Source organism: Dipodomys ordii, unplaced genomic scaffold (genome assembly GCF_000151885.1).
Source record: "Dipodomys ordii isolate 6190 unplaced genomic scaffold, Dord_2.0 Scaffold11, whole genome shotgun sequence".
Taxonomy (NCBI): Eukaryota; Metazoa; Chordata; class Mammalia; order Rodentia; family Heteromyidae; genus Dipodomys; species Dipodomys ordii.
In genome coordinates, this window is record NW_012267227.1 from 1,923,154 (window position 1) to 1,940,695 (window position 17,542).

Genomic DNA, 17,542 nt, shown 5'->3' on the forward strand with positions numbered 1-17,542 from the left:
ATAATTGGGATTCAAAACTATCATTTTCTGTCTCCAAAGCCAATACTTCTGCCACAAATAATCAGGTAATAATCTATATATAGTAATCTTATAGGTGGGAGTCATCATGAATAAAACTGTTCAAGGTTATCATTGATTAAAAACTCAAGTGCCATATAAAATTCTTACCTAGGCTCTTTTTACAGTTACAGTATCAAGGGCAAGGGAAGGAAACTATGTAAGAAAATGAGAATAATTAGATGTAATCAGGTGCTATCAAGGTATTTTTTCAAAACAGCCACAAGGGGTCATACCTGTAATCACAGTTACATGGGATTCAGAAATTGAAAGGAGTATGCTTTGCGGCCAGTGCAGGAAAAATGTTAGTGAGATCTCATCTGGATGCGGTAGCCCACACCTATCATCCAGCTATGTGATAGGCTGTATGTGAAAGGATTCTAATCCAAGGACGACGCTGGCCAAACAGCCAGTGTCTTTGGCTGACAAATAACTAAACCAAGAAGGAATGGCTCAAGTGATAGAGTACCTGCCTAGTAAGTATGACATCCTAGTGTTACCTAGAATTATCCTAGTAACACCCTAGTATTACCAAAACCTAAAATTTAAAGTTGTTCTCAGTATGTATATCACAAACATATCTTAAAGTGCTTCCTTTTGCTAATCATGAAATAAAGTCGATATACTTCCTTTTTCATAAGCTCATCTAGCAAGACTGACCTGCATGTAGTGAAGAATTAGACACAGTAGCATCTAGTTTACAGTTTCATGAAAACAATGTTGTAAATGTTGATACATTGTGTTCTTGCTATAACAAAATTCCAACTTCTTGGTCCCAACATAAATAAAATATAGTGGACATTAGTCATTTGACTCTGCTTTGTCCATTTTATTCTCATTTGTGTAAAGATAAATTAATACCAAGGTAGTTATTTTTTTGTCAGCTTAAGCTTTCCCATCTACTCTATTTCCTTTGTTTAGTTCTCAAAGTGGTATTTGTTCCGTGGGAAATCTAGGAAATTTTTTTAAAGCTCATCTAGTTTTATTTACCTGCTTGTGATAATTGAGTGGTTAGAATTTGCCTTCTATTTTTGCTTATTTTTTCCAAGTTTTGTAAGATGAGTATGCCTGGCTTTTGAAATAGAAGAAAATTAATAAGTAATTCAATAAAACTGTAGTTAAGTCTAAAAACTTTATGATGCTTTATGAACCTTTATTTACCTGTCCTATAGATAGTTTAGAAACCAATATGTTGTGATAGTTGTAATAAAGATGATTATAGTTGCCCCAGTCTAGAAACACAGATGCCACTTTCTAGCAGATACTCTCTTTTAAAGTTGTAAAGCAATTTAATGTTATGCTTTATTTAAATAATTTTATACTATATTTTCTTTCTTAGTTGAAAGAAACAAAAGCTTACTTATAAAACTATTCTAAAACTAAGAAACTAAGTATAGTAAAATGTTTTCAATAAGCTCTATCTTCATGAAAGTTTCCTATGATGCTTTTCCTTAGGTAAGAAAAGTCTTACAATAAGATTTTCCCAATATTTAAGTGTGTAATCCCTCTTAAGTGTGGATTGAGAGTAATGATCAGCCAGGTGCCAATGGCTCATGCCTATAATCCTAACTACTCAGGAGGTTGAGATCTGAGGATTGTGGTTCGAAGCCAGCCCAGGCAGGAAAGTCTGTAAGAATCTTATCTCCAATTAAGCACCAAGAAAAATGGAAGTGGCACTGTAACTCATAATAGTAGAGAGCTAGCTTGGAGTGCAAAAGCTCAGTGACAGCACCCAGGCCCTGATTTCAAGCCCCATGAGAGGCAAAGGGGGGGGAGGGAACCAGTGCAAGTGTAGCAAGTGTAATAGATTCAGTACCAACATAATTCTAAATTTTTTAGCTATATTGAAGGTTCTACTTTCATATAAATTAATATTTAAGTACTCAACATCCCAACTACCTCCGTATAATTTTCCTCAATAACTAGAATATTCTTGTTTCCTTTTTCATTTAACGGTCTTTCTCTTTTCCTATTTTTATATATGGTGGGTATGTACTTTGTCCTCCCCCAAAAGTTTATGTAATAAATACATTGTTGTTTTCATTTACTCTCAGAACCGGTGACAAGAAGAATGTAGCCTGGAAGATTCTCCCAAAGAAGCCATGTAAAAATCTGATAAATACCCTGAATAATTTGCACCAGCAATTAGCAAAATGTAAGTTGATAACTTAATTGAAGGATGTAATTTAATCTAAAAAAGTGAATTAATTTGCCTGGCTCCTTTTTTATTCCTTTATTTTTTGTGCCATTACTAGGATTTGAACTTAGGGCCTAGGCACTGTCTTTTAACTTTCTTGATCAAAGCTGGTGCTCTACCACTGAAGCCACACCCCACCTCTACTTCTGTAGACTTGCTGGTTAATTGGAGATAAGAGCCCCATGGACTTTATTGAATAGGCTGGCTTTGAACTGTCATCCCCTGATTTCAGCCTCCTAGGAAGCTAGTACTAGGCTGACAGACACTAGTATCCAGTTTTTTTTTTTTAATTTTCTTTGTTGGGGGAGTATTTTGGAGGCTTGAGCTCTGGGCCTCACATTTGCTAGGGATGTGTTGTACAAGTTGAGCCACATTTCCAACAATTTTTAGTTTTAGGTTATTTTTCAGATAGGGTCCTGTGTTTTTATCCTGGTATGGGGTCTATGCTAATTTTCTTTTTATAATTTCAATTTTTCTAATAATTGATTAAGATTCTTCCTTTAATGACTTGATCTATCAGACTTTTCTACCGTAAAGAACTCTATTATTCCTGTTGACTTTAGCACTTAATTGTCCAGGAAGAGTTGCTTTTTGTTTTCTTGTTTTTTTTTAATATTTAATCCCTGTGCATTTATCCTGAAAGCATTTATATTTACAAAAATAAAAGAGGAGCAGGAAGACTGCTGTATTTAACATACTGTCTAGTTGATAGGGTTGGTATAATCTTTGTGTGTGTGTGTGTGTGTGTGTGTGTGTGTGTGCGCGCGCGCGCGCACATATTTCAGAGCATGTATTTTTTCTGATGAATAGAAAGTAATACTTGCACATTTAACTTGGATAAAATACATTCAACACAATCTAAAAAACTGGTAAGCCATGCTTTAAGATTTACACACTTCCCATATTATAAAGTTCTATAAATAAAAATTGAGATGAAAACATGACAAATTTACATGGAAACAATTATGAGCAGCAGTGTCAACAGCTTAAAGAAAACACTGTTTCTTCACAGTGCAACAGAGACCACGAGATGATGGACTGATGGACTTAGCAATGAATGACTATGATTTTAATTCTGGAAAAAAGTTGCACATGATAGATTTGGAAATTCAGGAGGCATTTTTGTTTTTTATGGCCTCTATTTTAAAAGGTTATAGATCATACTTAAGGCCAATAACACAAGCCCCATCTGAGACAGCAACAGATGCAGCTTCTCTTTTTGCCCTGCAAGGTGAGTACATAGGTTTTATAACTTTCAAATTACCGAGTTTAGCCTGGTGATGAATTATTTGCTGCCTGAGTTTATAGCTCATTTTTATCAAAATACATGACTGTTTTGAGGAGTATGTGAGTACTAACTCTGGTGACCCATTCCCATAGAACAATTTCTTTATTTTCATTCTTATTAATATCTTATTAGTATATGTTTATTGTACAAGGAAGTTCACTCTGACATTTCCATGCATCCATACAATGTACCTCAGTCAAACTCGTCCCTTCTATCACACACCTTCATCCTCCTAAACCTACTTCTTAAAACAGTGTCAATGTATTTTGACTCTGTACACGCTCATTCATCCTCTATAAGACTAGTTCTTCTTGGAAAGCGGGAGAAAACAAGGGAGGAGGTAACACTGTTCTTTCTCTGCAGTATTATTAGCAAGGTAAGTAAAAAAAAATCATTTGAAAAATACAGGAACTCCTAAGTCTGTACTGTTCCACTCTGCTGTGTCATGTGCATTGAGATACTGATACTGTCAGCTAGTCAGGGCTGGGGGTGCAGAACAAGTCCCTGGGACCATTACCTCCAGGTTCAGGCAGCCTTATTTATTTCCATCTGATTTACAAATACTACTTTTAGCTGGACCCTGGTAGCTCATGCCTGTAATCCTAGCTACTCAGGAGTCTGATATCTGAGGATTATGGTTCAAAAACCAACCGGAGTAGGAAAGCTTGTGAGACTCTTATCTCCAGTTAACCACTAAAAAGCCAGAAGTGGAGCTGTAGCTCAGGTGGTAGAGCAAAATAAACTCAGAGACAATGCCCAGGCCCTGAGTTCTAGCTTCAGGACCAGCATACACACATATGCACACGCACGCTTTCATACCAGTTTGTGTGTGTCCTTTAAGACAGTGAAGGGACAGAGATAAATCTGAATGTGTTATCTAGGTTTACATTGCTTATTTTCTTTTTCTTTCTTTCTTTTCTTTTTTCAGTCGGTCATGGGCTTGAACTCTGGGCCTGGCGCTGTCCCTGAGCTCTTCAGCTCAAGGCTAGTACTCTGCCACTTGAACCGCTGAGCAACTTCTGGTTTTCTGGTGGAGATGAGTCTCACAGACTTTCCTACCCAGGCTGGCTTTGAACCGCAGCCCTCAGATCTCAGCTTCCTGAGTAGCTAGGATTACAGGCATGAGCCACCAGTGCCCAGCTTTGTTGGTTTTTTTTTTCTTTTTCTCTTTTTTGTTTATATTGTCTGTTGTGGTGCTTGAACTCAGGGTCTGGGTGCTGTCTCTGAGCTCTTCTGCTCAAAGCCAGCACTCTGCCTCTTTGAGGCAAAGCACCACTTTCACTTTTCTGGTGGTTAATTGAAGGTATGAGTCTCACAGATTTTCCTGCCTGGGCTGGCTTTGAATCATGATCCTTAGATCTCAGCCTCCTGAGTAGTTAGGATTACAGGTGTGAGCCACCAGCACCCAACTTGGTTTGTATTATTCATTGTTGATTTCTTATTTATCCAGTTATTTTCCCTTAGAGAGTTTCTTCAAACTAGTGGGGATTGTGAATGACATGGTTAATCAAGTATCTTCTAGCTTTTAAGTTAGAAAAAAATTTAAAATTTTATGAATTTGTGAATGATATATAATCTCACATCATATATTTATATTGACTAGCTTTCTTAAGAAGTCGGGATCGATCACATCAAAAATTCTATAACATGATGACAAAAACTCAAATGTTTATTCGCTTCATTGAGGAGTGTTCTTTTGTCAGTGATAAAGATGCAAGCCTGGCGTTTTTTGATGATTGTGTTGATAAAGTAAGTAACAATATGTCTGTAGTGTTTTATCTTACTTTGTATGACTGCTATAAATATTATGAGTTTTTATTTCTACTTAGAAGCTTTTAGAAAAATATTTAGGAAGTGGCATTGTGGCTCAAGTGGTAGGGTGCTCCGCCTTGAGCTGAAGAGCGGAGGGACAGCGCCCAGGCCGAGTTCAAGCCCCACAACTGACAAAATAAATAAATAAATAAATAAGAAATGATGATAGAAAATAAAAGTTCAGTTTCCATAATTAATCACACTGAAACTTTTGTGACTGCTAATAATTATAGAGCTTACCTCTTAAGAAATACCTTGTGTCATGGTCAAAGCCAGCCCAAGCCAGAAAGGCTATGAGACGCTTATCTCCAATTAACTCCCAGAAAGCCAGAAGCAGCGCTGCTCAAAGTGGTAGAGCCCTAGCCTTGAGCACAAAAGCTCAGGGATGGTGCCTAGAACCTGAGTTTAAGCCCCATAAAAAAGGAAAAAAATCTTGAAATATTTTACCAAATCAGTTTTATTTTGACAATTAGGTTCCAACCTATCTGTTCTCCAGGCCATATACTTCCAACATTCCAAAGACATTCCAACATCCAGAATGTCTTTTCTGAGAGTGTCATAGAGTAGGTATATAATGTAATAGATACTTCACATAAATTAGTCTTCATTTGAAAGTGAATTTATAGCTTAATTGTGCTACTATTTTGTTTATGTATGAAACTATCCCCTTTTCTTCAGTGCTAATACCATTAGGTGAGACAGATCTAGGTAACTATTCATGTTGGAGAAAGAGTTTGAGAGTAGAGGCCTAGAGAGAAGCGTCTAGCCTTGGAACAGAGTAAAGAAGAAGCAGTAGCCTGATGTGCAAGCTAGAGCCCAAGCTAGGTGCAACAAGCATCTGTGATGAGACATGGGCTAACAGACAGTCAGAGGACAAGCAGGATAAGAAGGTCCATGCTGGTGTCACACAGCTGCAAAATACCAGAACTGAAACAGGATGAGAGCATCTTTATGGAGGTGGGTACAACATGGAGTGCAGGAGTCAGAACAAAGTATCCCCATTTGTTGAGTACAGCCAATAGGGTATCAGTGGTCTTGATGGAGGAGTTATGATCCTGGTAGGCAAGGGGCTCAATCTGTAAGAGTTTGTCAAAGCCAAATTAGGGTGAAGAAGTCATCTGCATGGAGGAGTATTGGCAGTGGAGATAGGAGAATGTTACACATGGTGAGGGGAATGATAAAATAATTAATAAAGTTCTCACTATCAAGAAGGGATTTACAAATAAGTGGAAAAAAACTAAAATGAATCTTGTAAAGTTAAAGTAAAATTGGAGATTTTGTTTTGTATGAGTAATTTTTAATCAGAGCTACAGATGTGAGAACCTGTGTCTGTGTGTACATACATCTGTTCTCTAGCTCTGTACATTCAGAGGACCTTGGAGCAGCCACACCACTATCACAATGTATAAATCAGTTCTCCTTGGGGAAATCATTGGTTCCAGGTTTGGTCAAGGAAAGTACAAAATAAAATAACTTGTATTAGAAAATAAGGAATTGCCCCAAGACTGATAGAGAATTGCTAACACAAAGAAAACATACCCAGAAACCAATTTGAAAGAATTTCCATTAGTAAAACTAGAACAATCTGAGGATTAAATTTCAGTAACAAATTAATCTATTGAATAAAATGGGAAACCATGCATCTCTGTAGGTATCAGTTGATCAGTTGAAAGTCTGATGAGAAATAGGATCTTACTGAGCTGCAAAGCACTTCTGCACAAAGTACAGCACTGTAATTGTAAAACCGGGAAAGCCTGACAAATACTTTCTTTTAGTGTAAATTAATTGTCCAAAGGGAGGGTTCATTATGACATTTTCTACACAATCAAACAATACATTCCTATCATGTTCCCTGTCACTCTCCTTCCTTAAAACAATTTCAGTAGATTTCATTATTGTATTTTCATGTATGCAAATAAACTATATGACAGAAGAATCAAATGATCAAAGTGAAATTATCATCAGTAATTGTCCAAATCATGTGCCTCTGAATAGGTGACAATTAGAACACATCAGTTGTGTAACATTCTTGCTAAAGATGCACACTTATATAACTTCAAGGGTAATTAAAACAAGCACAAATTATGAGAGAATCAAAAAAGAATCAATAGTTCATACTAGTAATCCTAGGCTGAAATCTGGAGGATCATAGTTCAAAGTGAGTCCATGCAGAAGAGTCTTCTAGATTCCATCTCTAATTAACAAGCAAAATGCTGGACTGGAAATGCTGCTCAAGTAGTAGAATACACAAGCCATACACAAGCTGAATAAGAGTTTAGTAACCTAAGTTCAAGCTTTAGTCTCAGAAAAAGAAGAGTCAAGGTTAAGAAACTAAAGAAAAACTTGAGAAACTGCTATAATGTGAAGACTCTTTGTGACCAAATGTAAAATATGGTTACTGGATCCTTTTGGTATAACATTATTAGAATAATCAACAAAAATTGATCTGAAAAATAGTCATGATATTTCTAGTTATATTATGAAATAGGATATCCTTTTGGGTAGGAAGTATATATGAAAAGTATTTGAGAGTGACAGATCTATCATCAGGTTGGCAACTTATTCTCTTAAGATTATAAAAAAAGGGATTGAGATATAGCTCAATGGCACAGTATTTGACCACCATGTGTAAGGCCCTGGGGTTAGTCCCAGCACTGAAAACAAATAATATTAAGAAAAATGAAGTTTTTTCATGATGATCCAAACTTCTCTGTAAATTTGTGATTATTTACAAATGAATATAGTATCTATGATAGTTGAAAAAAGGAAGAAAGCAAAATTTCATCATGTATCATCTCCACAATTTATCACAACAGAGTCAATTTATTCCCTAATACATAGATTAATTTGAAAATGTCCTTCACTGATTGTGTCTGATAAAAGTGAGAAGTGGTTCTCAGTACCTGTGGTAAAGTAGGAAAAGCATTGCACTGGGAACCCATACTTTATTCTATGGCCTTAGTCATTTCTTCATTCTCTGTTGTTTGCTTATCTGTGTTTTTGAGAATATTATGAGGAGAGATAATTGCCACTGCCTTATCTCATGGTGTTATATAAATTAAAAGTTGGAAAATATTACAGGTATTTTTCTATCAAGCTTATAGATTTATTCACTTGGCTTTGTCATTTCATGGCAGAAATACTCAGTTTTTCAATGACTGAGGAATAACATGAACAGGTTCATAGCTTGTTTAGGCATCTACCTTTTCCTTTAATTTAGAATACATGAGCACTGATCGATAAAAATACTCTAACCACTTTTGAAGACATGTATAAATGCTATTTATTAAATTAATTAAGGCAATGAGTATACTTTTTAAGGTATGGTTTGAATATTTTTGACAAATACATATTTTTCAAGTAACCAAGTCATCAATATATAGAATGTTTTCATTACCCCAGAAGGGGCATTGTGTGGGGAAAAGGTTTATTATGTACATTTTGAATGACCTATTTATAAGTTGTCTTTTGAAACTGTGTGTGTCTGTGTCTGTGCGCGTACGCCAGTGCTGGGGCTTACACTCAGGCCCTGAGCTTTTTTACTTAAGTCTAGCACTCTGTCTTTTGGACCATAGCTCCACTTACGGCTTTTTGGTGGTTAATTGGAGAATCTAGTTTGCCCAAGATGGCTTTAAACCATGTTCCTCAGATCTCAGCTTCCTGAGTAGCTTATAATGCAGGCATGAGCCACTGGCACCCAGGAAAACCTTTTTGTGGGTTGAGCTCTGTTATATTGAGGAGATAGTACTCTAAACATCTTGAAATATTTATCATTATAACATTGTACTAAGATCTTATAAAATTTCAAGTTGCTCTTTTTTGATACTTATAAAGTTAAATATTGGCAATAATAGGAAAGTATGTCTTTAAAAGCTTCTCCAAGTCCTTTTTTTGCAGAAATAATTGTGTTGCTTATTTATATATAATGATGATGCTTCTGACTAGCACTGTGCATTTTGAATGCTTGTTGCATATAGTGGAAGGGATCTACTTAGTGACCAGGGTTTAACTAGTAACATGCTTTTGCCAATAAATTTACTAATCTACAAAGGAGCAGTGAATGAGTTACAGGAATCCAATGATCAGTTTAAAAGAGAAACAAATATTCCCTTTTGGGCCCTTTAATGAACATTGGTCACCAGTTTGTGTTTCAGCTCAATTTACATTGTTGCTCAGTTTAATGAAATATTCATTAGTATTGTCAGAAGTATAAGACTTGCCATTTTTTCTTATCTGGGTATCATGTCCTAAGGAGGATATCTTAATATATTAAAAGAATTAATACATTTATATTGTCTGAGATTTTATTTATATTTATATTGCTTTTATATTATGGGAGTCAATGCAGTTAGATGATTTGAATAATTCCTTTAAACAATTCTGAGAAAAATTCCATTAAATATGAAATATATATTGGATCAACATTATTCTTAAACATTTCAATGACTAGAAAATCAGAGCTGAGAATTAGACTCAGTGTATTAGGTCATTGGTAGCTGGGGCAAGTCCCTAGGTTTTGTCCCCAGCAGCACACGTACGTGCACGTGCGCGCGCACACACACACACACACACATGCCCCTACACGTTACACACACTTATCTCCACCTACCTCCTTCAGAATTAGTGTATTATATAAAATGTAAAAGTTGTATTTGCTTTATTGTAATTCGAGTGTGTTTTATTAGAGAAAGTAAAGTATCACAAGATCTAAAACACATCTTAATAAACTTCATATATAATTGAAACAAGTTAATTATTAAGGGGAACAATTAAGGGTATTATTAATGGTAGTATTAATGGTATTTTTAAGGGGAAATTTTTTTTTTTTTTTTTTTTTGTCGGTCGTGGGGCTTGAACTCTGGGCCTGGGTGCTGTCCCTCAGCTCTTCAGCTCAAGGCGAGCGCTCTACCACTTGAGCTACAGCGCCACTTCCAGTTTTCTGGTGGTTTATTGGAGATAGGAGTCTCACGGTCTCTCATGCCCAGGCTGGCTTTGAACCGCGATCCTCAGATCTCAGCCTCCTGAGTAGCTAGGATTACAGGCGTGAGCCACCAGCGCCCGGCTTAAGGGGAAATTTCTAAAACATAAGTAACTATGCAATGTGTAACTGCCTTTCTTTCTTCTTCTTTTTTTTTTTTTTTTTTGGTCAGTTGTGGGGCCTGAACTCCGGGCCTGGGCACTGTCCCTCCACTCTTCAGCTCAAGGCTACCACTTTTTTTTCCCCCCTGCTTATGTGGTGCTGAGGAATCAAACCCAGGATGTCATGCATGCAAGGCAAGCGCTCTACCACTGGGCCACCCTCCTAGCCCATGCCTTTCATATTTTAATACCATGGTAAATGCACACTAAGCACAAAAAGTCAGTGCTTCTAATCTGCAAATGTTTTCTGAATATCATATGTGTGGACATTATTCCTTAATATAATGACTTAGAGCCCATTTTTAATTAACTTCTAGAAGTTTTGGTAAGGAAAATAAATAATTGATGTGCATTAACTGCCTATCCATGATGAAAGTTGAAAAGAAGCCAGATATACTCCTCCTTTGATCTTATCCATCGTATCCAAACAGCACACTTGACTGACTTTTAACATCTGACATGAGTAATGCTGAGAAAAATAATATATACAAATGATTTAAGTTTAATTAGTGACTAATTTAAGAACTATGTGTTCTTGCTCTTCACATGATTGTATTTTAAATCCTGACAATCTGTTCCTGTAGGCTGATGCTTAACTAAGGGCAGTTTTGTGTAACAAATAGTCTGGTAAAAAAAAAAACTTGATGTTTTTTAAAGTACCCCTTTGCAGTATTTTCTGAGCATATTAATATCTTATGGAAAAATATAAGGAGAATATGAAAATTACTTTAATTTTATCCTGCCCGTGGGCGTTGGGTTTCTTTTTCTTTCAATAGAGACAGATGTCAGTGTGCTTTCCAAAAGACAGAGCTGTCCAACCGATAAATCGAGGGTTTATGGCATGGCTATTTTTATTTATATTTATTTATTTATTTTTGTCAGTCATGGGGCTTGAACTCTGGGCCTGGGCGCTGTCCCTCGGCTCTTCACCTCAAGACGAGTGCTCTATCACTTGAGTTACAGTGCCACTTCTGGTTTTCTGGTGGTTTATTGGAGATAAGAGTCTCACGGACTTTCCTTGCCTGGGTTGGCTTTGAACCGCGATCCTCAGATCTCAGCCTCCTCAGTAGCTAGGATTACAGGTGTGAGCCACCGGTGCCCGGTTTATTTTTATTTTTTATTTTTTTTAACTTTTTTTTTGTGGGGGGAGTCCGGTCATGGGGCCTGAACTCTGGGCCTGGGCGCTGCCCCTCAGCACTTCAGCTCAAGGCTAGCACTCTACCACTTGAGCCACAGCACCACTTCCGGCTTTTTTTTTCTGCTTATGTGGTGCTGAGGAATCGAACCCAGGGCCTCATGCATGCAAGGCAAGCACTCTACCACTGAGCCACCTTCCCAGCCCTGGCTATTTTTATGATGTGAAGTGAGATCTTTATTTGTACACAAGGGAAATACCTTTTGCCAAGGTATTGAGTCTATACTGCAAGATTTTACATTTTTAATAGATTTCACCATACTGGACTTTACAACAGTTGTCCTGGACCCCAGGCTTTTGAATGAAAATAAAATCGCTGGAGAGGCAATGTAGAAACAGAATGGAGAGGGAGAAGCTGTTAAAAAATGGACAATAAATAATAGAGATAGAGAGAGGTAGGTAGATAGATAGATAGGTAGGTAGATAGATAGATAGATAGATAGATAGATAGATAGATAGATAGACAGACAGACAAACATACTGACCCTGATGTCCACAGACAAGCTGTTTTCCTGCATCTTTCCATCACCTGGGGTATTTTTTTCGACCTTTTTAATCTGGTCTGTTTCTTCTATTTCATGGTCATTTCTGTCCTTAGTTTCATCTGCATAAAAATGTCGTGAGTATAAAGCACCTCATTTAGCCTTGGGTCACACCTGAATACCACATCCTACTAGGGATACCTGTGATTTTTAAATCCTCATTGGCATGTTTCTAATGTTGTTTATTAAGATATCTAGGTCTTCTAATAATAGCTAAGATGTTCTCTATTTTTATTGAAAGTTTAAAAATTTTTTGGCAGGTTTTGGGGTTGGAAATTAGAGCTTGCTAGGCAAGTATCCATGACTCCAGGTCTTTTTGTTTTAGTGGGATCTGTTGATTTTCCCCCCCCTAGCTGGCCTGGACTGCAGTCCTCCTACCTATACTTCACATTCATATCTGGGACAAACACATGTGTCTATACTCAACTTGTTTGTTGAGACAGAATCACACTAATCCTTTGCCTGGGCTGGCCTTGAATCTCAGTTCTCTCTACTTCTGCCTCTATGCAGCTGCGATCACAAACATGTGCTACCACTCCCTCCTGAAAAGCTGAATGCTTTTATTAAATTTATTAAACTAGCAAGAGGCATAGAATCCATTTTTCATTTATCCCCAGTGTTTTATTTTACATAACTGTAAATTTTTTACATATAGCTAGATTTTATAAGCCAATTAATACTGCTGTCAAATACTTTAAGAGTACATTTTCATTTTCAGCACAGTAAAACATGATATAGTTTAAAATATCATCCTTGTAGAGTTGTCTCCTATCCTTCCTATCCTGTCTGTAGTCTCCAGAGGTAATCATTTATCTTAATATTTGAGATACCATAGGTTTTGATTGCTGCTTATTATTTTCTATATTATCTGTTAATGTCACATTTACTACCACCACAATTCTCCCAATATTCTTATAATGTTAGTTTTTGTGAAATAATCATTCAGTGTTAATATTACTACCACTTGGTATATAATCACAGGTAGGACAAATATACTATAATTAAATTTCCTTTCATGTACAGATGATTGCTTTCTGAAGTTAGTAATTGCTATACTTAGGTCTGTTATTAATCCCTGAGCTTATAGGCAGAAATGAAATACCCAATTTTTTTAACATACCGGTTGGTCCGTTTGGTAGTTTTCTTTTTTAATTCTTATTGAGGTCTTTTATTCTCTCATTCTAATCTGATTTCTTTCTGATCTGTCATATGGAAATTTTCTTCACCTTCACCTTGGGAATTCCATCAGCCTCTTATTCTGCAGTTGGATGCTCTGCTTTCTGGATTTAATAACTTTTTTAGTTATTAGTTATTAAATTTAGTTACTTTTTTAGTTATTTCCTTTCTGTTTCACCTTTTAGGAGCTTACTGAGAACAGCATATTCTACTGCAGATCCTTGTCTTTAAATTTTAACTTGTTGACAGTCCTTCCTCTTCACTTGATACATTACTGTATATGATATTAATTTTTCTTAGCCAATATAGTTCTGTAGCTTTTATTTTGCCATTTTTAAAAATTAGTGACAAATGACAGAGATAGGGAGGATCAAAATCAGGAGGATCCTGGGTTGGGGATTTAGCTCAGTGGACGAGCATTTTCCTAGCAAGTTCAAGGTCCTGAATTGGGTCCTCAGTTCTTCCAAAAAAAAAAAAAAAGTCAGGATTCTGGAGGATCAGAGGTCACTAGATTTTGTGGCAACAAGGGGAGGAGCAAAAAATGGACAAGGCCTATTAACCAACATGGATGGCTTGTTGGTGTTTGTGGTTCTAACTATGTAGCTGTACGCAAGAGGATCTCATGCCAACCCTGGACCTGAAAAATAGCTATTAAGTCAAAAAGGAGCCAGATGCTGGTGGCTCATACCAGTAATCCTGCTTAGGAGGCTGAGATCTGAGGATTGAGGCTCAAAGCCAGACCAGTCAGGAAAGTCTATAAGACTCTTATGTCCAATGAACCATCAGAAAATCCAAAGTGGAAAAAGCTCAAATGGTAGAATGCTTGCCTAACAAGTACCCTAACACTGCCAAAAAAAAAAAAAATACAATGTTCTGTTTAGTTTATGGGCACTTGTGAAGCAATTTCAGATTCTGTAATTTTTTCATTTTTTCTGGATATATCTTGCTGTAGAGCACCCAGCATGACTTAAATGCTTTTAGTATTGATGTGGCTAGAGTGTAACTAAGTGTACTTCCACAGTTACTGAAAGAACTTAGGAAAAAATTCTTATATTTAGTATAAATTTTAAAAAAGAGAACACATGAATATACATGCTAAAATTTGAATATATTTTTATGATTCAAAATGCAAACTGTAAAAAGGAATACACTGGAACATGTAGGACCTGTCCCATCCTCACTCTCCACATTCCTTTTCTCTCTCTCAGATGCTTAATTACTCTTTCTTGGTCTTCTAGGTATGCCTTTGTGTAAATAGAAGCTGAAATGAATATATGTTCTTTTTTCCCTTTTCTCAAAAGTTAGTACACTGTATATGATTAGCTTCACTAGGTTATTTGCACTTAATTATCTTAGAGCTCTTTCTACTATGGTACAGAGAGAATTCTTGCTTATTGATTATTTTAATAGTTCATTAAACCAGGTACTGGTAGCTTACATCTGTAATCCTAGCTACTCAGGAGGCTGAGATCTAAGGATCACAGTTCAAAGCCAGCCTAGACAGAAAATCCATGAGACTCCTATCTCCAGTTAGCCAGCTGAAAACGGGAAGTGGAACTAGCTCAAAGTGGTAGAGCACTAGCCTTGAGCAAAAGAGCTCAGAGACAGTGCCCAGGCCCTGAGTTCAAGCCCACAACTAATTTTTTTTAAGTTCTTTTGCTTACATTTGTATAAATGGTTTACTGAGCCATTCCCCCATAGATGAACCCTCAGCTAACCACTGAAGTTTTTACAAATGTCTTTTCAATCCCCTCAGGTGGATATGGACAAGAGTGGTGAAGTGCGACTTATAGAATTGGATGAATCTTTCAAAAGTGAACATACTGTCTTTGTAACACCACCTGAGATCCCCCATCTGCCTAATGGTGAAGAACCCCCTTTACAGTACAGGTACTCGAGAAGCAGAGTGTTTGAGAGTGAGAGAGAAGCAGTCCGTCATCTGTGGCATAGTTTTCTAAGGACTGGTATTTTCAAATTCCAAACTTTACACATCCCTAAGTTTTAGGTGGTAAGCAAGATTATCCCACATCCATTATTACAAGTTGAGGTATAAACAGAAAAAATACTAACTTTGCATAGCATAGACTTGGGCAACTCTCCAATTATAACTATTATAAGTATCTTTATAAGTGTTGATTGCATTATTAGGTTCCTTCACTCAATTCAAATGAGAACTTTTATTATAGAATTTTGACCTTGTTTCTCACTAATGACTTCTTTTCTTCCTGCAGCCCTTCTTTTCATTCACACAGTGATCAATGTAACTTTGATTTATAAGAGATGATAAATCTAGTTTAGGATAGTATTTGTGGTCTTGATTTGTATTACAACAATTTTAAGCTATCATTTCTGAGTTTTTAAGTCATAAAAATTCAGAATGGCTAAAATTGATCATTTTTAATTTTGATTTTTTTTTGACAGTACCAGGTTTGAATTTAGGGCTTCTTGCTTGCTAGGTAGGTTCCCTAATGCTTGAGCCATGCCCCAGCTAATTTAGGGATTTTTTGTGGGGGGCAGTCCTGGGCTTGAACTGTCTTTGAGCTTCTTTTGCTCAAGGTTAGTACAGTGCCACTTCCGGGTTTTCTGCTGAGGAACCGAACCCAGGGCTTTATGCATGCTAGGCAAGCACTCCACTACTAAGCCACATTTCTAGAGCCTCTAATTTAGGAATTCTATCAGACACTCCTAAGTGCTTGACATACATTGCCTTTGCCTTTAAGTCCAGTGGGGAAAAGAGCAAAGTCCCGAGCACAGGAGAATAAGGGCTTTGATTGAGATGGATTTATTATTTCATTTCTGATAGTGTACACTCATTTTTACCTAAAATAGCATTTCCTTTTTTATTCTAAATTATTTTTATTCTCCAATAATTCTTTCTTATTTTAAAGGTTCTACAGCTATTTTATATCTATATAAATGTAATGAGTCTTAGTTTATTTTCAGTGAAAAATGAGGTTTTTCAAGGTATCCTCATTTATAACTAGGATTAAATACCTTAATTTAAAAAAGAAATAGTGTGGTAGAAGTTTTTGACTATTGTTTAATACAGGGGATACCTAACTTCTGCCCTGACTTTTAATCCATTGGTGACTCTTTTTTTTTTTTTTTTGGTCGGTTGTGGGGCCTGAACTCTGAGCCTGGGCATTGTCCCTCAGCTCTTCAGCTGAAAAGCTAGCACTCTACCAATTGAGCCACAGCACCACTTCTGGCTTTTTCTGCTTATGTGGTGCTGAGAAATCGAACCCAGAACCTCATGCATGCAAGGCAAGCACTCTACCACTGAGCCACCTTCCCAGCCCCATCGGTGACATTTTAATATTACTTTTTTATTTTTTTAATAAGTTTTTTTACTTGTGAACATACCATACAGAGGGTTTACAATTACATCAGCAAGGTAATGAGTACATTTCTTATCAAGCATTGTTGCCTCCTCCTTTGTCCTTTGTTTCCCCTTCCCATCCCTGCCCTCCCATTCCCCTGCCCCCTGCCCAATATTACTTTTTTTTTTGTCAGTCATGGGGCTTGAACTCTGGGCCTGGGTACTCTCCCTCAGCTCTTCAGCTCAAGGCGAGCGCTCTACCACTTGAGCCACAGCGCCACTTCCCCAATATTGCTTTTTTAAAGGAGATCTTTTGTCAAAGATACTTACAATATTTCTTTTAATTTTATCTTTTGTTCTCAAAGCATGGTTTTGCTTATTTGGTCTTTTTTGTAGTTCACACAGTCTTTAGATATTTGATTAATATAGTTTTGTTTTACTTTCTGTGGTTTGATATTGAACTTTTTAATTTAGAGTTTACATTTAGAGTTAGCCCTTTAAAAATAAGAAAATTAGCTCAAAGAATTCCAGAGGATTTGTTTGTGACAGTCTCCCTATGAAACCCAGGCTGATCTTGAACTCATGATCCTCCAATCATAGGCTCCTGAGGGCTGGTATTAGAGGCATGGTTCACCACTCCTGACACAAAAGTTCCAAGTTTTCAAAGATTCTAAGTAATTTTTTTTCTCTCAATACTATCAGATAATTTTGGTGTAATCATACCCCCACTGAAATTCTATAACCAGCGGACACGTCTTTAATGAGCATGGTGGTCTGCCCAATAAGAAATGACTCATATTCTTACATTGTATGTGTA

General features: G+C 36.7%; 1 protein-coding gene across 1 annotated transcript in view; it reads left to right on the plus strand.

The window, feature by feature from the left end:
* The window catches only part of Dennd4a (DENN/MADD domain containing 4A), an 85,837-nt gene that overhangs the window by 39,809 nt on the left and 28,486 nt on the right, over positions 1-17,542 (plus strand). Inside the window, exons 10-13 of the mRNA XM_013009908.1 lie at positions 2,112-2,212; positions 3,267-3,485; positions 5,146-5,291; positions 15,163-15,296. Of these exons, the coding sequence (XP_012865362.1) occupies positions 2,112-2,212; positions 3,267-3,485; positions 5,146-5,291; positions 15,163-15,296 (600 nt within the window). The remainder of the gene's footprint in view (positions 1-2,111; positions 2,213-3,266; positions 3,486-5,145; positions 5,292-15,162; positions 15,297-17,542) is intronic.